At 39.7% G+C, this 21,975-nt stretch overlaps 1 protein-coding gene across 2 annotated transcripts in view; it reads left to right on the top strand.

The window, feature by feature from the left end:
* PDK3 (pyruvate dehydrogenase kinase 3) overlaps positions 1 to 16,638 on the top strand; it is a 79,678-nt gene extending 63,040 nt beyond the window's left edge. Inside the window, exons 9-12 of one of the 2 annotated variants that reach the window (XM_040266646.1) lie at positions 6,248 to 6,358; positions 9,404 to 9,517; positions 11,851 to 11,990; positions 15,937 to 16,638. In XM_040266646.1, coding sequence (XP_040122580.1) covers positions 6,248 to 6,358; positions 9,404 to 9,517; positions 11,851 to 11,990; positions 15,937 to 15,967 — 396 coding nt within the window. In that variant the 3' untranslated portion in view covers positions 15,968 to 16,638. The remainder of the gene's footprint in view (positions 1 to 6,247; positions 6,359 to 9,403; positions 9,518 to 11,850; positions 11,991 to 15,936) is intronic. The other variant, XM_040266648.1, reaches the window with a different exon arrangement.
* Positions 16,639 to 21,975: the final 5,337 nt, after the last annotated feature.

Here is a 21,975-nt window from a genome sequence, read left to right as displayed (position 1 = left end):
ATGTGTTTGTTAGCCATCTGTATATCTTCTTGGGAGAAATGTCTATTTAGTTCTTTGGCCCATTTTTTGATTGGGTCATTTATTTTTCTGGAATTGAGCTGCAGGAGTTGCTTGTATATTTTTAAGATTAATTCTTTGTCAGTTGCTTCGTTTGCTATTATTTTCTCCCATTCTGAAGGCTGTCTTTTCACCTTGCTTATAGTTTCCTTTGTTGTGCAAAAGCTTTTAAGTTTAATTAGGTCCCATTTGTTTATTTTTGCTTTTATTTCCATTATTCTGGGAGGTGGGTTGTAGAGGATCCTGCTGTGATTTATGTCAGAGAGTGTTTTGCCTATGTTTTCCTCTAGGAGTTTTATAGTTTCTGGTCTTACATTTAGATCTTTAATCCATTTTGAGTTTATTTTTGTGTATGGTGTTAAAAAGTGTTCTAGTTTCATTCTTCGTTGACCAGTTTTCCCAGCACTACTTGTTAAAGATTGTCTTTTCTCCATTGTATATTCTTGCCTCCGTTGTCAAAGATAAGGTGTCCATAGGTATGTGGATTTATCTCTGGGCTTTCTATTTTGTCCCATCGATCTATATTTCTGTCTTTGTGCCAGTACCATACTGTCTTGATGACTGTGGCTTTGTAGTAGAGCCTGAAGTCAGGCAGGTTGATTCCTCTAGTTCCATTCTTCTTCCTCAAGATTGCTTTGGATATTTGAGGCTTTTTGTATTTCCATACAAATTGTAAAATTATTTGTTCTAGTTCTGTGAAAAATACTGTTGGTAGTTTCATAGGGAGTGCATTGAATCTATAGATTGCTTTGGGTAGTATACTCATTTTCACTATATTGATTCTTCCAATCCATGAACATGGTATATTTCTCCATCTATTTGTGTCCTCTTTGATTACTTTCATCAGTGTTTTATAGTTTTCTATATATAGGTCTTTTGTTTCTTTAGGTAGATATATTCATAAGTATTTTATTCTTTTCATTGCAATGGTGAATGCTAATTGTTTCCTTAATTTCTGTTTCTGTTTTCTCATTGTTAGTGTAAAGGAATGCAAGGGATTTCTGTGTGTTAATTTTATATCCTGCAACTTTACTATAATTCATTGATTAGCTTTAGTAATTTTCTGGTAGTCTTAGGGTTTTCTATGTAGAGGATCATGTCATCTGCAAACAGAGTTTTACTTCTTTTCCAATCTGGATTCCTTTTATTTATTTTTCTGCTCTGATTGCTGTGGCCCAAACTTCCAAAACTATGTTGAATAGTAGTGGTGAAAGTGGGCACCCTTGTCTTGTTCCTGACTTTAAGGGAAATGCTTTCAATTTTTCACTATTGAGGATCATGTTTGCTGTGGGTTTGTCATATATAGCTTTTATTATGTTGAGGTATGTTCCTTCTATTCATCCTTTCTGGAGAGTTTGTATCATAAATGGATGTTGAATTTTGTCAAAGGCTTTTTCTGCATCTATTGAGATAATCATGGTTTTTATGTTTCAATTTGTTAATGTGGTGGATTACATTAATTGATTTGCGGATATTGAAGAATCCTTGCATCCCTGGGATAAAGCCCACTTGGTCATGCTGTATGATCTTTCTAATGTGTTGTTGGATTCTGTTTGCTAGAATTTTGTTAAGGATTTTTGCATCTATGTTCATCAGTGATATTGGCCTGTAGTTTTCTTTTTTTGTGGCATCTTTGTCTGGTTTTGGGATTAAGGTGATGGGGGCCTCATAGAATGAGTTTGGAAGTTTACCTTCTGCAATTTTCTGGAAGAGTTTGAGTAAGATAGGTGTTAGCTCTTCTCTAAATTTTTGGTAGAATTCACCTGTGAAGCCGTCTGGTCCTGGGCTTTTGTTTGCTGGAAGATTTCTGATTACAGTTTTGATTTCCATGCTTGTGATAGGTCTGTTAATATTTTCTATTTCTTCCTCCTCTCTGTTCAGCCCCCACTTGCTGGTGGCGGATGCAAGCATCTGAGGTACTTCTCTGCTGGGAGTTTCCTTTAGGCATGTAATCTATGGGTTTTATTTATTTATTTTTCCTCCCAGTTATGTTGCCCTCCGAGATTTGAAAACTTCCTCCAGACCGACTGTTGAGAGGGTTTCCTGGTGTTTGGAAACTTCTCCTCTATTAAGACTCCCTTCCTGAGATGGATCTCTGTCCCTAACTCTTTTGTCTCTCTTTTTATCTTTTATATTTCGTCCTACCTCCTTTCAAAGACAATGGGCTGCTTTTCTGGGTGCCTGATGTCCTCTGCCAGCATTCAGAAGTTGTTGTGTGGAGTTTGCTTAGCGTTCAAATGTTCTTTTGATGAATTTGTTGGGGAGAAAGTGGTCTCCCTGTCCTATTCCTCCACCATCTTAGGACCACCTCCCTCATTGTAGTTTTGATGCATTTCTCTAATAATTAGTGATATTGAGCATCTTAATATGTGCGTGTGTCTATTGGCCGTTTATATGTCCTCTTTGGAGAAATCTGTTCAGGTCTTCTGCCTGTTTTTTTTTAATTGAAGGATAATTGCTTTATAGAATTTTGTGGTTTTCTGTCATACATCAACAAGAATCAGCCATAGGTACACCAGTGTCCCCTTCCTCCTGAAGTTCCCTCCCATCTGCCTCCACATCCTACCCTTCTAGATTGTCACAGAGACCCTGTTTGAGTTCCCTGAGTCACACAGCAAATTCCTATTGGCTATCTATTTTACATATGGTATTGTAAGTTTCCATGTTACTCTCTCCATACATCTCATCCTCTCCCTCCTTCCCTCCCCCGTGTCCATAGGTCTGTTCTCTATGTCTGTTTCTCCATTGCTGCCCTGAAGATAAATTCATCAGTACCATTTTTTTAGATTCCATATATATGTGTCAGTATGCAATATTTATATTTCTTTTTCTGACTTACTTCACTCTGTATAATAGGCTCTAGGTTTTGGCATCAGGTGGCCAAAGTATTGGAGTTTCAACTTTAGTATCAGTCCTTCATGAATATTGAGGACTGATTTCCTTTAGAATGGACTGGTTTGATCTCCTTGCAGTCCAAGGGACTCTCAAGAGTCTTCTCCCAACACTATAGTTCAAAAGTGTCAGTTATTTAGCACTCAGCTTTCTTTATAGTCCAACTCTCATGTCCATACATGCCTACTGGACAAACCATAGCTTTGACTAGATGGACTTTTGTCGGCAAAGTAATGTCTTTGCTTTTAATTGCCGACTAGGTTGGTCATAGCTTTTCTTCTAAGGAGCAAGAATCTTTTGATTTCATGGCTACAGTCACCATCTGCAGTGATTTTGGAGTCCCCAAAATTAAAGTCTCTGACTGTTTCCGTTGTTTCCCCATCTGTTTGCCACCATGATCTTGGTTTTCTGAATGTTGAGTTTTAAGCCAACTTTTTCACTCTCCTCTTTCACTTTATTCCTAGCTTTTTAAGGAAGCTCTTTACTGTCTTCCATAGTGACTGTATCAGTTTACATTCCCACCAGCAATGCAAGAGGGTTCCCTTTTCTCCACACCCTCTCCAGCATTTATTATTTGTAGACTTTTTGATGATGGCTATTCTGACTGGTACTTTGGCCACCTCATGCAAAGAGTTGACTCATTGGAAAAGACTCTGATGCTGGGAGGGATTGGGGGCAGGAGGGTAAGGGGACAACAGAGGATGAGATGGCTGGTTGGCATCACCGACTCAATGGACCTGAGTTTGAGTGAACTCTGGGAGATGGTGATGGACAGAGAGGCCTGGCGTGCTGCAGTTCACGGGATCGCAGAGAGTCGGACATGACTGAGCAACTGAACTGAACTGATTCTGACTAGTGTAAGATGATAACCTCATTGTAGTTTTGATTTGCATTTCTCTAATAATAAGTGATGTTGAGCATCTTTTCATGTATTTGCTAGCCATCTGTATGTCTTCTTTGGAGAAATGTCTTTTTAGGTCTTTTCCCCACTTTTTGATTGGGTGGTTTGTTTTTCTGGTATTGAGTTGTATGAGCTGTTTGTATATTTTGGAAATTAATTCTTTGTCAGTTGTTTCATTTGCTATTATTTTCTCCCATTCTGAGGGTTGTCTTTTCACCTTGTTTGTAGTTTCCTTTGCTGTTTCTGCCAATTTTTTGATTAAGCTCTTTATTTTTCAGATATTGAGCTATATGAGCTGCTTATGTATTTTGGAGATTAATCCTTTGTCAGTTGTGTTGTTTGAAATTATTTTCTCCCACTCTGAGGGTTGTCTTTTAATCTTGTTTATTGTTTTCTTTGCTGGGCAAAAGGTTCTAAGTTTCATTAGGTCCCATTTGTTTATTTTTATTCTTGGAGCTGGGTCAAAGAGGATCCTGCTGTGATTTATGTCAAAAAGTGTACTGCCTGTATTTTCCTCTAAGAGCTTTATAGTTTCTAGCCTTATATTTAAGTCTTTAATCCATTTCGAGTTCATTTTTTGTATGGTGTTAGGAAGTGTTCTAGTTTCATTCTTTTACATGTAGGGTTCCAGTTTTCCCAGCAGCAATTATTGAAGAGACTGTCTTTTCTCCATTGTGTATTCTTGCCTCCTTTGTCAAAGATAAGGTACCCATAGGTGTGTGGGTTTATCTCTAGACTGTCTTGTTCCATTGGTTTATATTTGTTTTTGTGCCAGTACCATACTGTCTTGATGACTAGTTTTGTCTATAGTCTGGAAAGTTGATTCCTCCAGCGCCATTTTTTCTTTCTTCAAGATTGCTTTGGCTACTCAGGGTTTTTTGTGTTTCTGTATGAACTGTGAAATATTTTTGTTCTAGTTCTTTGAAAAATACCATTGGTAGTTTCATAGGAATTGCACTGAATCTGTAGATTGCTTTGGGTTGTATAGTCATTTTCACATTGTTGTTTCTTCCAATCCAAGAACATGGTATATTTCTCCATCTGTTTGTGTCTTCTTTGATTTCTTTTATCTGTGTCTTATGGTTTTCTGAATACAGGTTTTTAATCTCTTTAGGTTTACTCCTAAGTACTTTATTCTTTTTGCTGCAGTGGTGAATGGAATTGTTTCCTTAATTTCTCTTTCCAAGTTTTCATTGTTAGCTGATACGAATGCAAATGATCTCTGTATATTTTATATCCTGTGAGTTTACTATATTAATTGATTAGCTCTAGTAATTTTCTGGTGGCATCTTTAGAGTTTTCTATGTATGGTATCATATCATGTGCAAAGAGTGAGAGTTTTACTTCTCCTTTTTCAATCTGGATTCCTTTTCTTTTTCTTCTCTGATTGCCATGACTAGGACTTCCAAAACTATGTTGAATAATAGTGGCAAGAGTGGGCACCCTTGTCTTGTTTCTGATCTTAGAGGAGATGCTCTCAGTTTTTCACCATTGAGAGAAATGTTTGCTGTGGGTTTGTCATATATGGCCTTTATTATGTTTGGATGTACTGAGCTGTGCTTAGTTGCCCAGTCGTGTCTGACTCTTTCTGACCCTATGGACTGTAGCCTGCCAGGCTCCTCTGTCCATGGGGATTCTCTAGGCAAGAATACTGGAATGGGTTGCCATGACCTCCTCAGGGGATCTTCTCAACCCAGGGATCGAACCCAGGTCTCCTGCGTTATAGGCAGATTCTTCACCGTCTGAGCTACCATGGAAGCCCATTATGTTGAGATAGGTTCCTTCTATGCCTCCTTTCTGGAGAGTTTTTATCATAAATGAGTATTGAATTTTATCAAAGACTTTCTCCGCATTTATTGAGATGATCATATGGTTTTTATATTTCAGTTTATTAATATTGTATATCACATTGATTGATTCATGAATGTTGAATCCTTGCATCCCTGGGATAAAACCCATGTGATCATGATATATCATCCTTTTAATGTGTTATTGGATTCTGTTTGCTAGAATTTTGTTGAGAATTTTTGCATCTATGTTCATCATTGATATTGGCCTGTGGTTTTGGTATCAGGATGATGGTTGCCTTGTAGAATGAGTTTGGGAGTTTTTATTTGGAAGTACTACATTAGATCCTTGGCTTAAGTTACCTTGTTTAAACTTCATTAGAGCCCCATTTTTAGGGAGCTGATCAAGATCTCAAACTCAAGCCTATTGGATGCTGACCCCAGTTGCCCACCTCCCTTGTTTTATACCATTCACTATATTTCTTTGGGAGTTGAAGCCCTTGCACAGTTTAGAGTAATCTGTCATATACTTTATGTAATGAACGCCTTGCCACCTGCTAAGTATATGGATGATGACTTTTTCTTCTTTTAATGTTTTTGTACGTTACAGATAAGTGACCTAGGTGGTGGGGTTCCACTCCGAAAAATAGATCGCCTTTTTAACTACATGTATTCAACTGCTCCGAGACCTAGCCTGGAGCCTACCCGAGCCGCCCCATTGGTAAGCCTGTCAAGCTGTTGTTGGAGGAAGGACCATTAACACGAGAACGGACAGGGCAGGCTGTTTCCCCAGGGTGTTGCATTAGCCTTGTTGAATTTGAATGTTTTCCACCTGGTTTGAAGGAGGGGGGAGTTTTATACTATTGCCACTTTCTTTATGACTCTTTTGGCCTCAGATTTCTTTTCTAATTTGTGTGTAAAAAACACTCAGAGCTGAGTGCCTACTTTCCCAATAGAGAGAAAAACGTCATGGTTAAGACAGCTGCCAGAGCACCATTTACCACCTGGCATTCCCCTTGGCGGGGGTGGAAGTTTAATAGCAGGTGAACTGGGAACAGCACCGTGTGTGTGGCTGCAGCAGGCCCTGGGCGCTGCATACCTCCATGGCTTGGATCATCCAGGGCCTTAGAACTTCCCCTGCCAAATTTGTTTATATAATTAAATGTTAAATTATGAACACATTACATTTTTTACATGAAATAACATAAGCAGGAAACATAGAGGTTGTGTATGCATTTTCAGAGCCTTTTCTGTCTCACTGTGGAAAAAATCTTCAGCTCTATTAAGGCAGTGAGGAAAGCCTCTGGTTACCATGGCAGCATTTAGATCCTGGTAGGGCCACACTTTCTTCCCCCGCTGAGTGTTTCTAATTGACAAACAACAATTGAACCCTTTGTCATTAAACACAGCAACATAGCTATCATTCTGCGAAATAGTTCAGGGTGTACATTTTCATTTTCAAGTCTTACCTGCCTGATAAGCACATAAGATTATGTTTTATTTGTATGAATAAAATCCAACACTTAGCATCATTTATTCAAGACAGAGTTTGTTAACACAGCATATTGAAAACAGAGAGGAAGTCGTTTATATAGGATTCAAGAAAATATTTGAGAGATCAGTTTTGAAACCCATCACCTTGACTAGTTTTCTGGTACCTATTTAAACAAATGTCAAAAGGAAAACAAAATGCCACAAGCAAATCTAGAGCCTTCATCAGTTGTTTGAAAGGAATATGGATTATCTCTTCCAGGTCTCAAAATAGCATCTTGAGGACAGCTGTGATGTCATTTTTTTTTAAATGAAACTGAGCAATTGAAGTAAGAGTTTTAAAAAGTATGCATCCAACCTCACATGTTATAGATGAGGAAATGAGGTTACCTGTTTGCCCAAGGTCATTGAGCTCATGATGGTCAAGCCAGCACTGGCTATGTCTCTCTGTATTCTTTCCAGTGTGCTATGTGGCTCTACTTTTGAAGAAATGCTTCCACTAGCATGTCTCCCAGTTAGCTCTCCTCAGCCTGTAAGCAGGCATGTGGGTATGTACTACTAGGAAATGTAATTTCACCATCAAGCACCTTACTGTGTTACAGCCCTGTCCTGTGACACATGCATTTCTTTTTTGGAAATATCGTCCCAGCCAACTCCTATTGATCCTTTGACACCCTGGGAAGACTTTCCAGAACTTGACCAAGTCTGAGGTAGAGGCCCCTCCTTTGCATTCCGTGGGACCCTGGGGTCACCCGTCTCTTCACACTCATGACTGCATCGGGCTCAGGTGTTCTCAGCTGTTCCCTGGTAGCCCTGGGAGCTGGCTCCGGGCCTTGCTTGACTGGAGGAGGCAGGTTTCCTCAGCCTCCTCCAGAGTCCGCTGATTTCTTTGCTGTGGTGACCTCAGTCACCATTTCGGCTGCCTCGTCTTTGCTCCTGACCGTGTTCTGCCTGTCCTGCAGCCCTTCCATGATGGTGTACTCTATCACACCCAACCCTTGTTTAGGCCCTAACCCCAAGGAGGGAATCTAGGAAAGCTGTTAGAAAGCAGATGAAAGCTGCAGAGCTTAGTAAAATTACTGCTGTGTGGTAGCCATCATAGTAGCTTCCATTTCTTTCATTCTGCTGTGTCTTAGACACTGTCCCAAGACTTTACACTCCTTATATCATTTAATTCTTACAACAGCTTTTATGTAAGCTTTTTATTACATTTTTTGGGTAAGAAAACAGTCTTAGGTTGAGCAAACTGCTAGTTGCACAAACAGTGGATTTCATCTGTCTGAACCTGAAGCCCACCCAACCACTGCTGTGTGTTTGCCCACTGCCTCCTTCACTAACCTGTCAGTGGACTTAATCAAAGGGGCCAAAGCTTGATTAACAGCCCCTTCCTCTCCAACCCAGAGTTTTTGAAATCAGTCTCAATTGTTCTTATTCTTGTCAGTATTGGAAATCTTTTTTTCCCCCCCAACAACCTGTTACAGTCAGGGTTCTATGACACAGAGATACAGGAGGGTACTAGCATTGCTTTCTTGTCTCTAAAAATACGTGGACAACCACATGTCAAAATACTGTAGTGTTCCACAGCTTTAGGAAGTAGCCCTTAGGAGATCACTTTCTTTTCATTGTGGTAGCCTTGGTACTGATAGGTTTCAACTCCTGTGCTACTCAATTGAATGTTCACTATAAAGAGCAAAGAAATCAGTTAATAGAACTTTGGAATGATGTGGTTTAGTTGAGTTTCCAGTTCAAATCCCACTTGATTTGGGATTTGTTTTTAAACAATGCTAAACAATTACGTTAAAACATTCAAAAAACATTAGTCTCCTGGGAGAAGGATTTGCAACCCATTCACTCCAGTATTCTTACCTGGGAAATCCCATGGACAGAGGAGCCTGATGGGCTATAGTCCATGGGATTGCAAGAGAGTTACACGTGACTTAGTGACTAAATAACAACAACATGGATTTGTCAGTTTCTGTTATGTGAGTACTATAAGAAGCTAAATAATTAAAAGCATTATTTGTGATATTTAAAAAAACCTTAGTCAAAATAGGAGTGTTTCTATTCTTTTCCAAACACGTGAGAAATATTTTTGGAGGATGAAAATAGATTGTTTGCCATAGATGCCATGTATGTGCGTCATAGCATGGGTTGGGTCAATGTATTTGCTTTAAATATGAATCAAGAATGGATTCTAATCTTTCAGATGGTCCTCAGACTCAATGTGTTAGCATTTTGTGCCTTTCTCAGTGTATTAATTTTCTTTTCTCAATAGGCTGGATTTGGTTATGGCTTGCCAATTTCTCGTCTGTATGCTAGATATTTTCAAGGAGATCTAAAACTCTATTCTATGGAAGGCGTGGGTACTGATGCTGTCATTTATTTAAAGGTACTGCATTTTATTTCTGTTATCGGAAGGCATCTTTACTTTTTAAAGCTGTAAGTTCTAATAACTAAAACAGATTAGCACTGTATCATCATCTCATATATATGAATAATCATATATATATGATTTAATATATATATGAATTCTTATATTCAACTAGGATTTACTTCAATTTTATGTGAAAACCAAGTTATGATCTACCCTTGATTTTATGCTCAGAGCAAAATAGGAAATATGGAGATATGAAAATTTAAATACTGATTTTTGAAAACCTTAATTCTAAGTTGTGATTTTTAAAAAATTTGCATATCCATTAAAAGGACTCATTTAAAAGACAGATTTTCATAAACTGAAGTCTTTTATTTTAGAGACTTGCTGGCTTAAAGTTGCAAGATTTCAGTGCCTATAATATGTTTACCTAAAAGTCTGATCAGATAACAAAGTTCTCTGTGATACAACTTTTCTCATTCAGTGGTGGTATCAAACTTTTATTTACTTCTAAACTCTAGAATATCACAACAACCTGTGGAAAATTCTGAAAGAGATGGGAATACCAGACCACCTGTTCTGCTTAAGAAATTTCTTGAGAAATCTGTATGCAGGTCAGGAAGTGACAGTTAGAATTGGACATGGAACAACAGACTGGTTCCAAATAGGGAAAGGAGTACATCAAGGCTGTATCTTGTCACCCTGCTTATTTAACTTCTATGCAGAGTACATCATGAGAAATGCCGGGCTGGATGAAGCACAAGCTGGAATCAAGATTGCCGGGAGAAATATCAATAACCTCAGATATGCAGATGACACCACCATTATGGAAGAAAGCGAAGAACAACTAAAGAACCTGTTGATGAAAGTGAAAGAGGAGAGTGAAAGAGTTGGCTTAAATCTCAACATGCACAAAACTAAGATCATGGCATCCGGTCCCATCACTTTTTGGCAAACAGATGGGGAAACAGTGGCTGACTTTATTTTTCTGGGCTCCAAAATCACTGCAGATGGTGATTGCATCCATGAAATTAAAAGACACTTACTCCTTGGAAGGAAAGTTATGACCAACCTAGACAATGTATTAAAAAGCAGAGACATTACTTTGCCAACAAAGGTCCGTCTAGTCAAGTCTATTGTTTTTCCATTAGTCATGTATGGATGTGAGAGTTGGACTGTAAAGAAAGCTGAGAGCCAAAGAAGTGATGCTTTTGAACTGTGGTGTTGGAGAAGACTCTTGAGAGTCCCTTGGACTGCAAGGAGATCCAACCAGTCCATTCTGAAGGAGATCAGCCCTGGGATTTCTTTGGAAGGAATGATGCTAAAGCTGAAACTCCAGTACTTTGGCCACCTGATGTGAAGAACTGACTCATTTGAAAAGACTGATGCTGGGAAAGATTGAAGGCAGAAGGAGAAGGGGACAACAGAGGATGAGATGGTTGGATGGCATCACTGACTCAATGGACATGAGTTTGAGCAAGCTCCGGGAGTTGGTGATAGACAGGGAGGCCTAGTGTGCTGCAGTCCATGAGTCGCAAAGAGTTGGACACGACTGAACAACTGAATTGAACTGAAACTCTAGAATATTTGGAGTACTTTTTGATTATGTAATAGGGGCACATTATATGACATTTTAAAGCTGTGAAAGGGAAAACTGTCTCCCATTACTGGCCCAGAGCCACTGGGTTCTCTTTTCTGGGGTGACCAGGGGTACCAGTTTCATGTGAATCCTCTTAGAAGTTGATTCTGTATTGATAAACATATGGAGAGAGAATCTAATTGTTTTCACACCAGTGATTATTTTAGCACTTTGCTCTGTTCTACTTTCCAATATATCTTGGAGATACTTCCATATCAGTTCACATAGAACTGGCTCATCCTTTTAGCAGCTGTGTAGTGTTTTATATGTTATATCATAAAATAACCCTTTATTTGGGGTGTTTGTTTTAGATGCCAGTACATAGAAACAATATGCTATTTGATATCACTTTATGAGCTTATAAATCTACTGTGAAACTTTATTTCTTCTGGGCCCTCTGGGAGAGCATTTACCCAGTGGACAATAGTGTTTGGTCTAAGACGATTGGATATCTTTATCAGTATTAACTGAACGAAAATGGTTTTTGTTCTCGTCATGTTTACTGGTTTTTTGTGTGTGAATGTTTTTATTCCTTTAAAAAATGCTTTCATTTTATCCTGTCCAGTCTAAGTAAAATGCTAAAATGTAACTTTAGTATACCTCCACATTAAGGTTTCTGATGCTTTGAATAGTAAAATTTGAGTTGGTATTTCGAATGAGAAAGATGATACTGTAGACCTTTAGTATACATTTTTGTTTCTCTCCTTAGGCCCTTTCAAGTGAATCATTTGAGAGACTTCCGGTTTTTAACAAGTCCGCATGGCGCCATTACAAGAGCACAGCTGAAGCTGACGATTGGAGCAATCCCAGCAGTGAGCCCAGGGACGCTTCCAAATACAAGGCAAAACAGTAATTGACTACTTTTCTTTGTATTACAAAATATTTGATTTTTCCTCAGAGTCTACCAGCCAGACGATTGATATTTTCAGCCACATCTTTGTGGTTTTGCCACTGGAAAAGCAAAGTGATCCCTAAAGAAAGATGGGAGTATTTTTTCACCCCAGACAGGAAGGATAGCAAGAACTGGGTCACCAGAGTAGCCATTTCAGTAGCGGAGCTGATGTTCTGGGAGTCCTTGCCCTATGGAGGTATTAAAAGCAGTAAGCAGGGTGTGTATCCTGCCATGAATCTTATTTAAAAAGTAATTCAGTTTATCATCATCCATAGAATTGACAGAATGTTTAGAGAAAGTCTGTAGATGGATTGAAACCAGAAAAATAAAAAGTTAAAATTATCAATCAAGGTAAACAGTGGGTTTATCCATATAACCAATTATTATTATTCAGCCCTTAAAAAGAATAAAGTTGTGACATGCTACAGAATAGATAAACCTTGAAGTCATTATGATAAGTGAAATAATCCAGACCCTGAAGGACAGATACTGTATGCTTCAACTTATGTAAGGCCCCTGAAGAAAGTAGAATGGTGGTTGCCATGGTTGGGGAGTAGGGGAAAAGCAAATTTAGTGTTTAATGAGGACAGAGTTTCATTGAAGAAAGATGAAAAAGTTCTGGAGATGGATGGTGGTGCAACACTGTGAATGTACTGAACACTGCTGAGCTGTACCCTTAATAAAACATTTTTTTCCATCTTAACCAGAGGGTAAGCTTTACATATAGTTTACCACAATTAAAAAAATGAAGAAAATGATCAATCACAGAATAACGAGTTTTACTACTTTGTGGTAATAACAATAAATAATGCAGTCTTTGGTTTCCAGTTTTCTTTCTTCTGACAACCTTTAAGCTCCAACTCTACTAGCAACAGTAAGGGTTCTGATTATTTGTTTAACTTAAAGTAATCTTTTAATCATCAAAAAGCAGTATATGTACACTGTTAAAAAATATAAATAAGCAAAAAATGAGAAACTATTGTATTTTCATAATCCAGAGAATACCATTCTTAGAGCTTTATCTGTGTCCTTCCAGGTGTTTTGCTATTTGTATATATGTATATGTATTTTTCCCCAAATGAGATCATACTTTTCATACTGTCGTGCAGCCTAGTTTTATTTCATTTAACTGTCTCCATCTTTCTGTGTCATTATATTTTCATCATGAAAATTCCCCTGATTTGTCCCAAAGACAAATCGATTCGTCCCAAAGACAAATCGATTCCAGGACCACATAACACATCTGAGTAGGTCTCTAGATTTTAATGTAGAACAATTTTTTGTTATTAAAAGACCATACCAGTTGTCCTGCAAAAATGTCCCACCTTGATTTGTTTGATTTTTTTTTTTCTTTGAAACCCTGGCTCTCCCGTAAACTGGAAGTTCATCTGAAGGCTCAGTGGAGCATTTTTTTTTTGCTAGAATATTTCATAAATATGGATGCAGAATTACACTCTGAGACCCAGGCAGTTCAGTTGATCCAGTGTTAGTAATGTTAAGACTGCCCATAATTCAGATGATGACTGCCTGGTCCCTCCACAATGTGGTTAATTTTCCCTTCTCAATCAGAAAATGATCTGCGTAGTGTTACTTTGGCACCATACAACCATCACTTAGGGGTTATTAAGACCAGTTGAAAAACTTGGCCTGAATCAGTAATTTTGTTAATGTTTATAAAATGATGAGTTTTTTGTTAGTGTCATTCCTTTGACAATTAGCTGACATTCTCCTATCAAGTTTTTCCTCATCAGCTAAGGTCATTTAGGTACCTTCTGAAGTACATTTCCTCCTGGCAAGGCAGGATAGGCATTTAAATCTTTCTTTTAAATTGCAAATTTTCCAGGACGATGTTGAGTTAGAAACCACCTTAAATGGTAATGGGTGAATCTCAGGCTTCCTTTTTTTTAAAGTAGTATTATGCATGTTGTAGATTTTTATTGCTTTGTTGGTATATTTTGGTCAATATTTAACATATATATATAAAGTGTACAGATAAAAAGTTTGTAACATGATGAATTTTTACATCTGTATCTCCAGGACCCGAAAAGGCCACTTTCCAGTCACACTCTTCTCCTTTTTCCCTCCCCACCATGTAACCATTACTCCATCACCTATCACTATATCTGACTCTCTTCTCTTCTTGAATTTAAAATAAATGGAACATACAGTGCATGCTGTTTTTGTGTCTGGCTCTCTTCTCTGTGAAGTTCACCCTGTCACTGCATGTAGTAGCCATCTTTTTAATGCTAAAATTGGCACACCTTTGGCCATTGGAAGCTATTTTGAGCCATATCCTTTATGTACCATTGGTGAAATCCTGTTGGTCTTTGAAAGCTTCCTTTCTTTCTGGCCCAAGAGGATGTCCTAGGTTCATCTCATACTAAGACTCCTGTTTACTTTTAATGGGTATTAGAAACCCTAATCTGGGAGCTGGAGGCGTACATGACATCTTTTCTAGTCTTGTTTTCTGGACAGACCTTATAAAACATGATTTAAGATATATAAGTTCATGTTGATTTTTAATTCTCTCTTAACATTGTAATATTTCTCCCTAATCTATTTTAATTGTATATATTTCCTCCTACCCTGAAAACCTTGATTCCTAACAAAGTGCAACAGACAGGTATTTGTAGGCAAATAGAGTTTATATAGCTTTGTGACTTTGTACCATTGTAGTAGCATTGATCTTTTCCAGTGAAGGATATAAAAGGTTATTTATATTGCTACTTTTTTTTTCCTCTGGAAGTATTGTGATGGGCCTCTGTGCAAGGTTGGTCACTCACCTCAAATGATGAAATTTAGAGGAGTTTGTTTTATGCACATGAATGTGAGCATGCACACAGGTGTGTGTATATACATATACACACCGTCCCTGGCCAAGGTTAAGCTAAATCAGCTTGAAACACCTGGCTCAATTTCCCTTGATTCCATTTTCAGTTCGTATAAGTCAAGACGTATATTGGGCATCAGTATGAGCAGTTAATTCCAGCTATGGCTCTGGTAGGGGGAATTATTTGGGTAGCACAGAAAACGGTCTTTATGAACATTAAGGTCCATTTGGATTGTAAAAAGATGGTTTTAGTTGAATATTGTTTTAAAGCCTATTTAAATAGTTTAGCAGGTTGTATACTGTAATTATGAGTCTTAATTTCTCTTTTATAAAGGATGATACATTATTATTTAGGGGAAATTTTTAAAATTTATTTATTGATCATGCTGGGCAGCATGTATCATCTTAGTTCCCTGACTAGAGATCAAACCCATGCCCCCTGCATTGAGACCATCAAGGAAGTCCCTGAGTCTTCATTTCTGATATCTTATTAGGCAAACAAATGTTATCAGAAAGCAATTTTTAAAATTCTAAAATGGCTACCCTGACACTGAAAATTTTTCACTTAACAGAAATAGGATAATTGCTGGCAACCTTGGGGAAGTATTTAGTAGTTATATTAAATTCATTAGGTGAATGAAAAATGCTAAGAAAATTTAATTTCTAAGCAGATTTTGAGTTACAACTTTATTGAGATATAATTCACATACCATAAAAGTCACCCTTTGAAAGCATACAACTCAGTGGTTTTTAGTGAATTCCCAGGGCGGTGTGCTCCTCACCACTGTCTGATTTTAGACCATATTCACCATTCCCCAAAGAAACCCCGTGCCCATTGGCAGTGGTTCCTCATTTCTAAGCATGTTTTTCACTGAGAGGAAAGAACTGCTTTAGTGTATATATGTCATTAAATGCTAATTCTTCTTCTGTAGTAACTATAGAGAATAATTCTGAGATAAGACACAGGTTTTTGAATTGTCACTGTAACTAAATGCTCTGACTACATCTCAGTTAAAATTGAGAAGGTTGTCCTCATAAACTCACTGGGGCTGTCCCTGTCATTTTCTTTGTAGGGACAAGATGAAGACTAACAGAACTTTGTAAAGAACTGAATGCTTTAGTCCGCTCCCTGAAGAAAAGATGGCCTTCTGCAAGTCACCCGGAAAGAGCTCCTTTCCTCCACCAACTCTGAATGTGGCGCTATAGATAATCCAGTGCTTGAATGTGTATTTTTCTCCATATAAGCCGGACCTTTTCCACAGAAGTTTCTGTAGCTACTTCATATCTTCCACTAAAGCAGTTAACTTGAGTCATTTTTCATAGTACATTGCTGTGGTTTGGTTGGCGCCTGTCGTAAGGGGACACAGAGCCTTATTAGTGCCCGTGCCCTCATACCTCCGTCTTATCATAGACTGTCTACAGTCTCCCCAGATTTCTCGCCTCCCTCCCCATTCCAGATACAGCCGATCTCTACTGCTGCTCTTTGTGACCAAATACCATGTTTGTCCCAAACCACCAACTATGGCCTTGGGGAGTCTGGAATTTGAAGACATCAGATGAGCATGTCTTGATATTTCTGTCCCAGAGCCCTTCCTCTCTCTTACGCATCCCTCTTCACTCTCGGCTTTGGACTCTGGCCTTCTTCCATCTGACCAGATTCTCATTGTGAGCTGTAGATACTCTCATGTTAGATCTCCCTCTTGGGTGCATTGATTTCATTTTGAAATTCATTTGTATACTTCGATTCTGTTGATTAAAGTGTTCCAAAAGTTGTCTTGGAATTTTTCACTTAGCTGCTTGGTTTCAAAGATCTTAAGTGAAAAACTACCTTCAAGTCACTATGAAGTTTGTAAAGAGTGGGAAGTGAAGTTTTTATGCTCATGTAACAATCTACCACTGAATACGGTCCTTTTCTCACATCATATCCCTTTGCAGTTTTCTAAGTCCCTGTGGTGATGCACTCTACTAGGTGTCAAATAGGCCATCGAAGGGAAAAGCTCTTTCTAGTTGATTTGGAACAGGCCCCAGGTCATCATCGTTTATATTTTCATGACGTTCAGCCGCTTTAGAGTTGTCATGTCATGTTTACCCTTAGAAACACAAGCTATCTGAGAGTCTGGATTTAAAACCCACAACTTAAACAGCTCTGCAGGGTGCGTTTCTCTTCACTAATATTTTTCATATATTTATCTTCTACTTTGACTTCTGCCCTCTTTTAACATCCATATAAATGTTTCTCCATCTAGTGTTGAAGTGTTGAGTCCGCTGATTTAAAAGCTGTCACTGGTTAAGTATTCCTCCTCCTCTAGACGTATGACAGTACTAACCCTCTTTTCGCCGCTGCCATCTCAGTGGGCTTTTCCGCTGGATGGAGCCATGCTCTGACCCACTGCACTCGCATGGAGGACGACTCTGTTTCTCTTTGTTCCACCAAAGCTAATACTCTTTCATTACATTACCTGAGCTCATGGTGATTCCTTTGTCTTTCGGAAGACCTCATCTCTTCCATCCTTAGAAGACTCTCATCAAGGAACTCATAATCTAGTCTGATAAGAAAAAGACCAATGTTACTCCCAAGATACAAGTCAATGAGATGGTCTGCATAAAGGCCTGTTTTTTGAAGGGCAAGTCAGTGTCTTGGGAATGGGGCTGTTCCATGTGATTATTTCCATGTGATATAAAGATGTAAAAAAAAAAATGGCCTTTGAGTTTAAAGACCCCAGCTTTCCTATATGTCAGCTTGTCTCTCAGCCTCTTCCTTCGCCTCCCTTTCCAGCTACACAGCTCTTTACTCTTCTCTCTATGCATGATACACTGGAGGGGATCACATTCCTTTCTTTTCAGGTCTTTTTTGAAACTGAAGATGTCTTTCAGTGTTTTAATGACTTCATTGATAGTCCTTTGCTGATGTATTTCTGGCTTAACTGTCTGACTCCAGGACAGTCTTGCCTCTCCTGTCTTTGTTTTCTTTTTCTTTTTTAAATTGTGTCTTTGTTTTCTGAATTAAGAAATTAACTTTGCTTCCAAAGCAACCATAAGAGTTTCAGGAACATCTTGCATTCACACAGTTCAGCCACCCCAAGCATTCATTTCTCCTTTCTGTTTGCTGTGCTTTGTCTCTAGGTATCTGGTCATCTTTCTACATGTTGTAATATATATAGACATTAACCGTTTTTCAGCTAAATTTGTTTAATTCTCCCAATTCCCCTGTACTTCCCTGTCATTTCCTCAATTTCAAGCATCTACTTTTTGAAGCAGGGCCTGGCACATAGTAGGTGCTTAATGAATATTAGCTGAGTCAGTGAATGGAAGTGGACAGACATTTACCTCGGATGGTGGGCGGCATCTTTCTTAGTTAGTTCTTAAACTATCTTTGTTTTCAAATTAAAAATAATTCTGGTCAGGAGCTATGAAAGTACAGAATTTCCTTTTTATAAAGTGTTAAGAGATGACTTGAAAATGGAGAGACGTGAAAGGATGGACTTAGGGATGGATTCATGGGAGCCATCTGATCCTTTCTTTGTCTCTGAATGACTGATTTTGACTCCTTAAATAGTATTCTTTCCCATCCAGTCGGACTTCCCTGGTGGCTCAGACAGTTAAGCATCTGTCTACAATGCGGGAGACCCGGGTTCGATCCCTGGGTTGGGAAGATCCCCTGGAGAAGGAAATGGCAATCCACTCCAGTACTATTGCCTGGAAAATCCCATGGACAGAGGAGCCTGGTAGGTCCATGGGGTCGCAAAGAGTCAGACACAACTGAGCGACTTCACTTTCCATCGAATCAGGTAACATGATTTTATACCCTTGGTTACAGATTCCATAGAACTTTCACATACAGCATCCCGTTTGATCCTTTTGCTGCCGTGTGCTGAACCATGCAGGTATTATGCAGTTTTCCATATAAGTTCCAAAGCAGTTCAGTGGTTCGTCACAGTGGCAGGGAAGAACCAAAGCCAGCAGCTGGGTCTTCTTGGCCCTCAGTCTGTGCTCTCAGCACTGCCCCAGGTAATTAGCATGATCTCTTTTGAGAAATTTCCTGAGTATATTAACCCTCAAGGGTAAGACAGAAACCAAAAATTTTCTTTAGTGTCAGAGAATTTCATTTGGGAGAGGTTCTCTTTTGTGCATTGTCATTTTGCAGAGTTAGAGATCATTGAATGGATTTGGCAGCTTTTACCTAGAAAGGCGACTTGAAAGTGTCTAACTGTAGGTAATTACTGGAGTTATTTAGGCTTAATTCTGTGTTTGAATGAAGTCAGTGCTCACTGCCAGCCCTCTCATACAGACTCTACATTCGAGAGTCGTTGCTTTTATCTTTCAGTGGACGGGATTACAGCTTCCGTTGAGTGTTCTCGCATCATTTCAGATGGCGTCTTTTACGAACAGTAACTTGGCTGGCTATCAGATTCTTGGATCACATCTTTCTTTCTCTCGGTTCTTTATAGAGACATCACTCTATTGTCTTCTAGTGTCTAGTGGTTCAGAGAGAGCTGAGTCCAGACAGATTTTTCTTCCTTTTTTGTAGATCTGCTCGTTGGCCCTGGTACTTGTGATTTCATGTTTGTCCTTGACATGCAGTAACTTCAGTCAAGTGTATCTTGGAGCCAACCGTTATCTGTTGGCTTTTTCTGGTATGCAGTGAGCATCAGACATTGACACTCGTGCCTTCCCTCACTTCTTACCCTTTGTTGGTTCTCTCTGTTCAGCAGTTTGCTCCTATGTTGGCTCTCCATTCTCTGCCCTCCACATTTATCTTGCCTTTGATCGTTTGGGTCTCCTTGTCTTTCTTCCTGCTGTGTGATGTTTTTTCTCCAATCTTAACCTCCCATTTCACTGACTCCATTTCCTGTGATGTTGATTCTAGGCCTCGATTTGGCCCCCATGTGGCTTTCACTTTGGCTACAGTTTTATCTTTTTTCTCTCTGTCTTTTGCTTAGCTCTGCCAGTTTTTTCTCTCATTGTGTTGTCCTCTTTGACCCCTTATTTCATTTCTTGGAAAGCTGACCTATGTGGTCTACCGTCTTTGTGGTTTCTGAGATCATTCTTTTTTCCAGAGTGTGTGTACCTATCTTTTGCTTCTTTCATTCCTTTTCTTCTGTGTCGTTTTGCTCTTTTATTGTTGCACAAGTATTGCGATGGCTTTTTTTGCTTATTATTTTGGTCTTTGCATGGGACCAATTCTGTCTGCCAAGAAGAGTATGAATAAATCATCCTTGAACTCCTCCTTTTTTAAGTGATACACGTTTGCTCACCTGAGCCCTGAAATTGGCAGGCTGGATGCTGATGGGGTGTGGGGGCAGAGGCGGTCTTTGTTTTCCATTCTGCTCTCTGGACGCGGGGGAAAGCGGGGGGAAGCAAAGCCTCCCAGAGTGCCTTCATGGGCACTGTTGAATGCTCTGCCCTTGGGCTGGCTGTGTCCCATTTGGGGAGAGGGGTCCCCTCGCGTTTCCCTATCTCCACTAGAGGTCGCCCCCTCAAGTTCAGAGGGTCTGTGCCTCTGCTCTGCTGGATTACGTGTAGTCAGTTGGTCTCCTTTTCACACAGATGGCCACATGAGATGTCAACCTCCCCTCCTAGGTTTGCTTGGGGAAACGCGCCCTCGGCTTGTCCTGACCACCACCAGGCTTTGTTTCTCCAAGTTCAGAGATAATTAGTTGAGTCGCTTGAAACCCTCTCAGCGACTGCCCAGCAACTGTGGGCTGCTTGACAGATTGAAGAAGCCTTCTCTGATGAGTCCCTAGCTTAGCTGTCAGATGCTTCCCTGGAGTCCTTGGTATGGCGTGGTGGCTTTTATTAGTTTCCCTGTACACAGCTTCCTTTCCAGCTTTTGGATGTGTGTGTTGAAGGGCAGGAGCACGTATATAAACATGGACTTACTCTGCCATCTTCCCAGCAGTCCAGGTGCTTAAACATTGACTTTGACGATAATGTCCTTCCCAACCATAAGCTATATGTTAGTCAGCAGATGGAAGCCATGCCGCTAGCAGGAAGGCACCATTAATAACTTCATCAATACCGGATGTTTGTTTATTCTTTGTAAAACGATAGCTTTTACCTTGAGTTCCTGGTCCATCAGTTAGAGAGATCAGTACCTTCTGGCTTGAAAACAAGAGGGCAGGTGACGTTTTAATGAACTTCAAAAGTGACTAGCCATTGACAGATTTATTAATTCATTAAATATGATAGAATATTTCAAACTAGCAGATAATCAGTTGTTATCAAGAGAAGTTTAAACTGTTCTTGTTTTTTTTACTAACAGGTTGCTAGTCGAACTGCCTGACTGAGAGAGGTGTTCCTATGAGAGCTTTTACTGTGACACAGGTTGTCTTACTTGTCTTTTTAGCAACCCATCTCAAAACGTTCATTAAGAAATAGAAAGGCATTAAGTCCTCATCAGGATGGTTGCTGATATTCACAAGTGTACACTGAGATGGTTCGTAGGCCTGGGACCTACTGTCACACAAATTGATGTTTCGAAAGTGCATTTACAGGGTGATCACAGGTTGAGTGTTTTATTTGGCCTGTTTGTAGAATTGAAGCCGCCTTCCCTTGGTGGACCAGTATCCGACGAGGCACACTTTCCTCCCTTCAGCCAAGCACACGATCCACAAGCAGGGGTAACAGTCTTGCTCAGTGTGCCTGACTCTGCTCTGGGCACCGCCTTCCCCTCAGTTCAGGGTCTCTGCTCTGGTTCCCTCTTGGTGTAAAGCGCAGCATGGATCATGTGTCCACATGTGAGGGACGAAGGAAGTGAAGAGGGTGGAAAGCGGATTCACGGAAAGGAAAGCCGTGTTCATTCCTCCCTTTAAATAGCTAGTGTCTCCCATGCACTTGAAATGTCCAGTGCTGGGCACACACCGTGATGACAGCCGGCTGAGTCCCAGCCTCTCGAGCCCACATTCAGGTGGGTGAGACCCTCACCAGGGAGAGTTTCTAGTACAGTTGAGAGAAAAAGGCGGGAAGGGGCTGGCAAGGGCCAGGTGATGGGGGAGGACACAAAACCCTGCAAGCGTTGCCATCCTCACAGATGGTATGGTTGTGTTTGTTCAACGAGGCAGCATTGGTGAGCCCTGACACCCTGTCTCCTCTGTGTGTTCCTCTGCATCCGG

The sequence above is a fragment of the Oryx dammah genome, unplaced genomic scaffold (assembly GCF_014754425.2).
Source record: "Oryx dammah isolate SB20612 unplaced genomic scaffold, SCBI_Odam_1.1 HiC_scaffold_23, whole genome shotgun sequence".
NCBI classification, from domain to species: Eukaryota; Metazoa; Chordata; class Mammalia; order Artiodactyla; family Bovidae; genus Oryx; species Oryx dammah.
The sequence above is the reverse complement of the archived record's forward strand: the minus strand, read 5'-3'. Positions and strand labels throughout refer to the sequence as shown.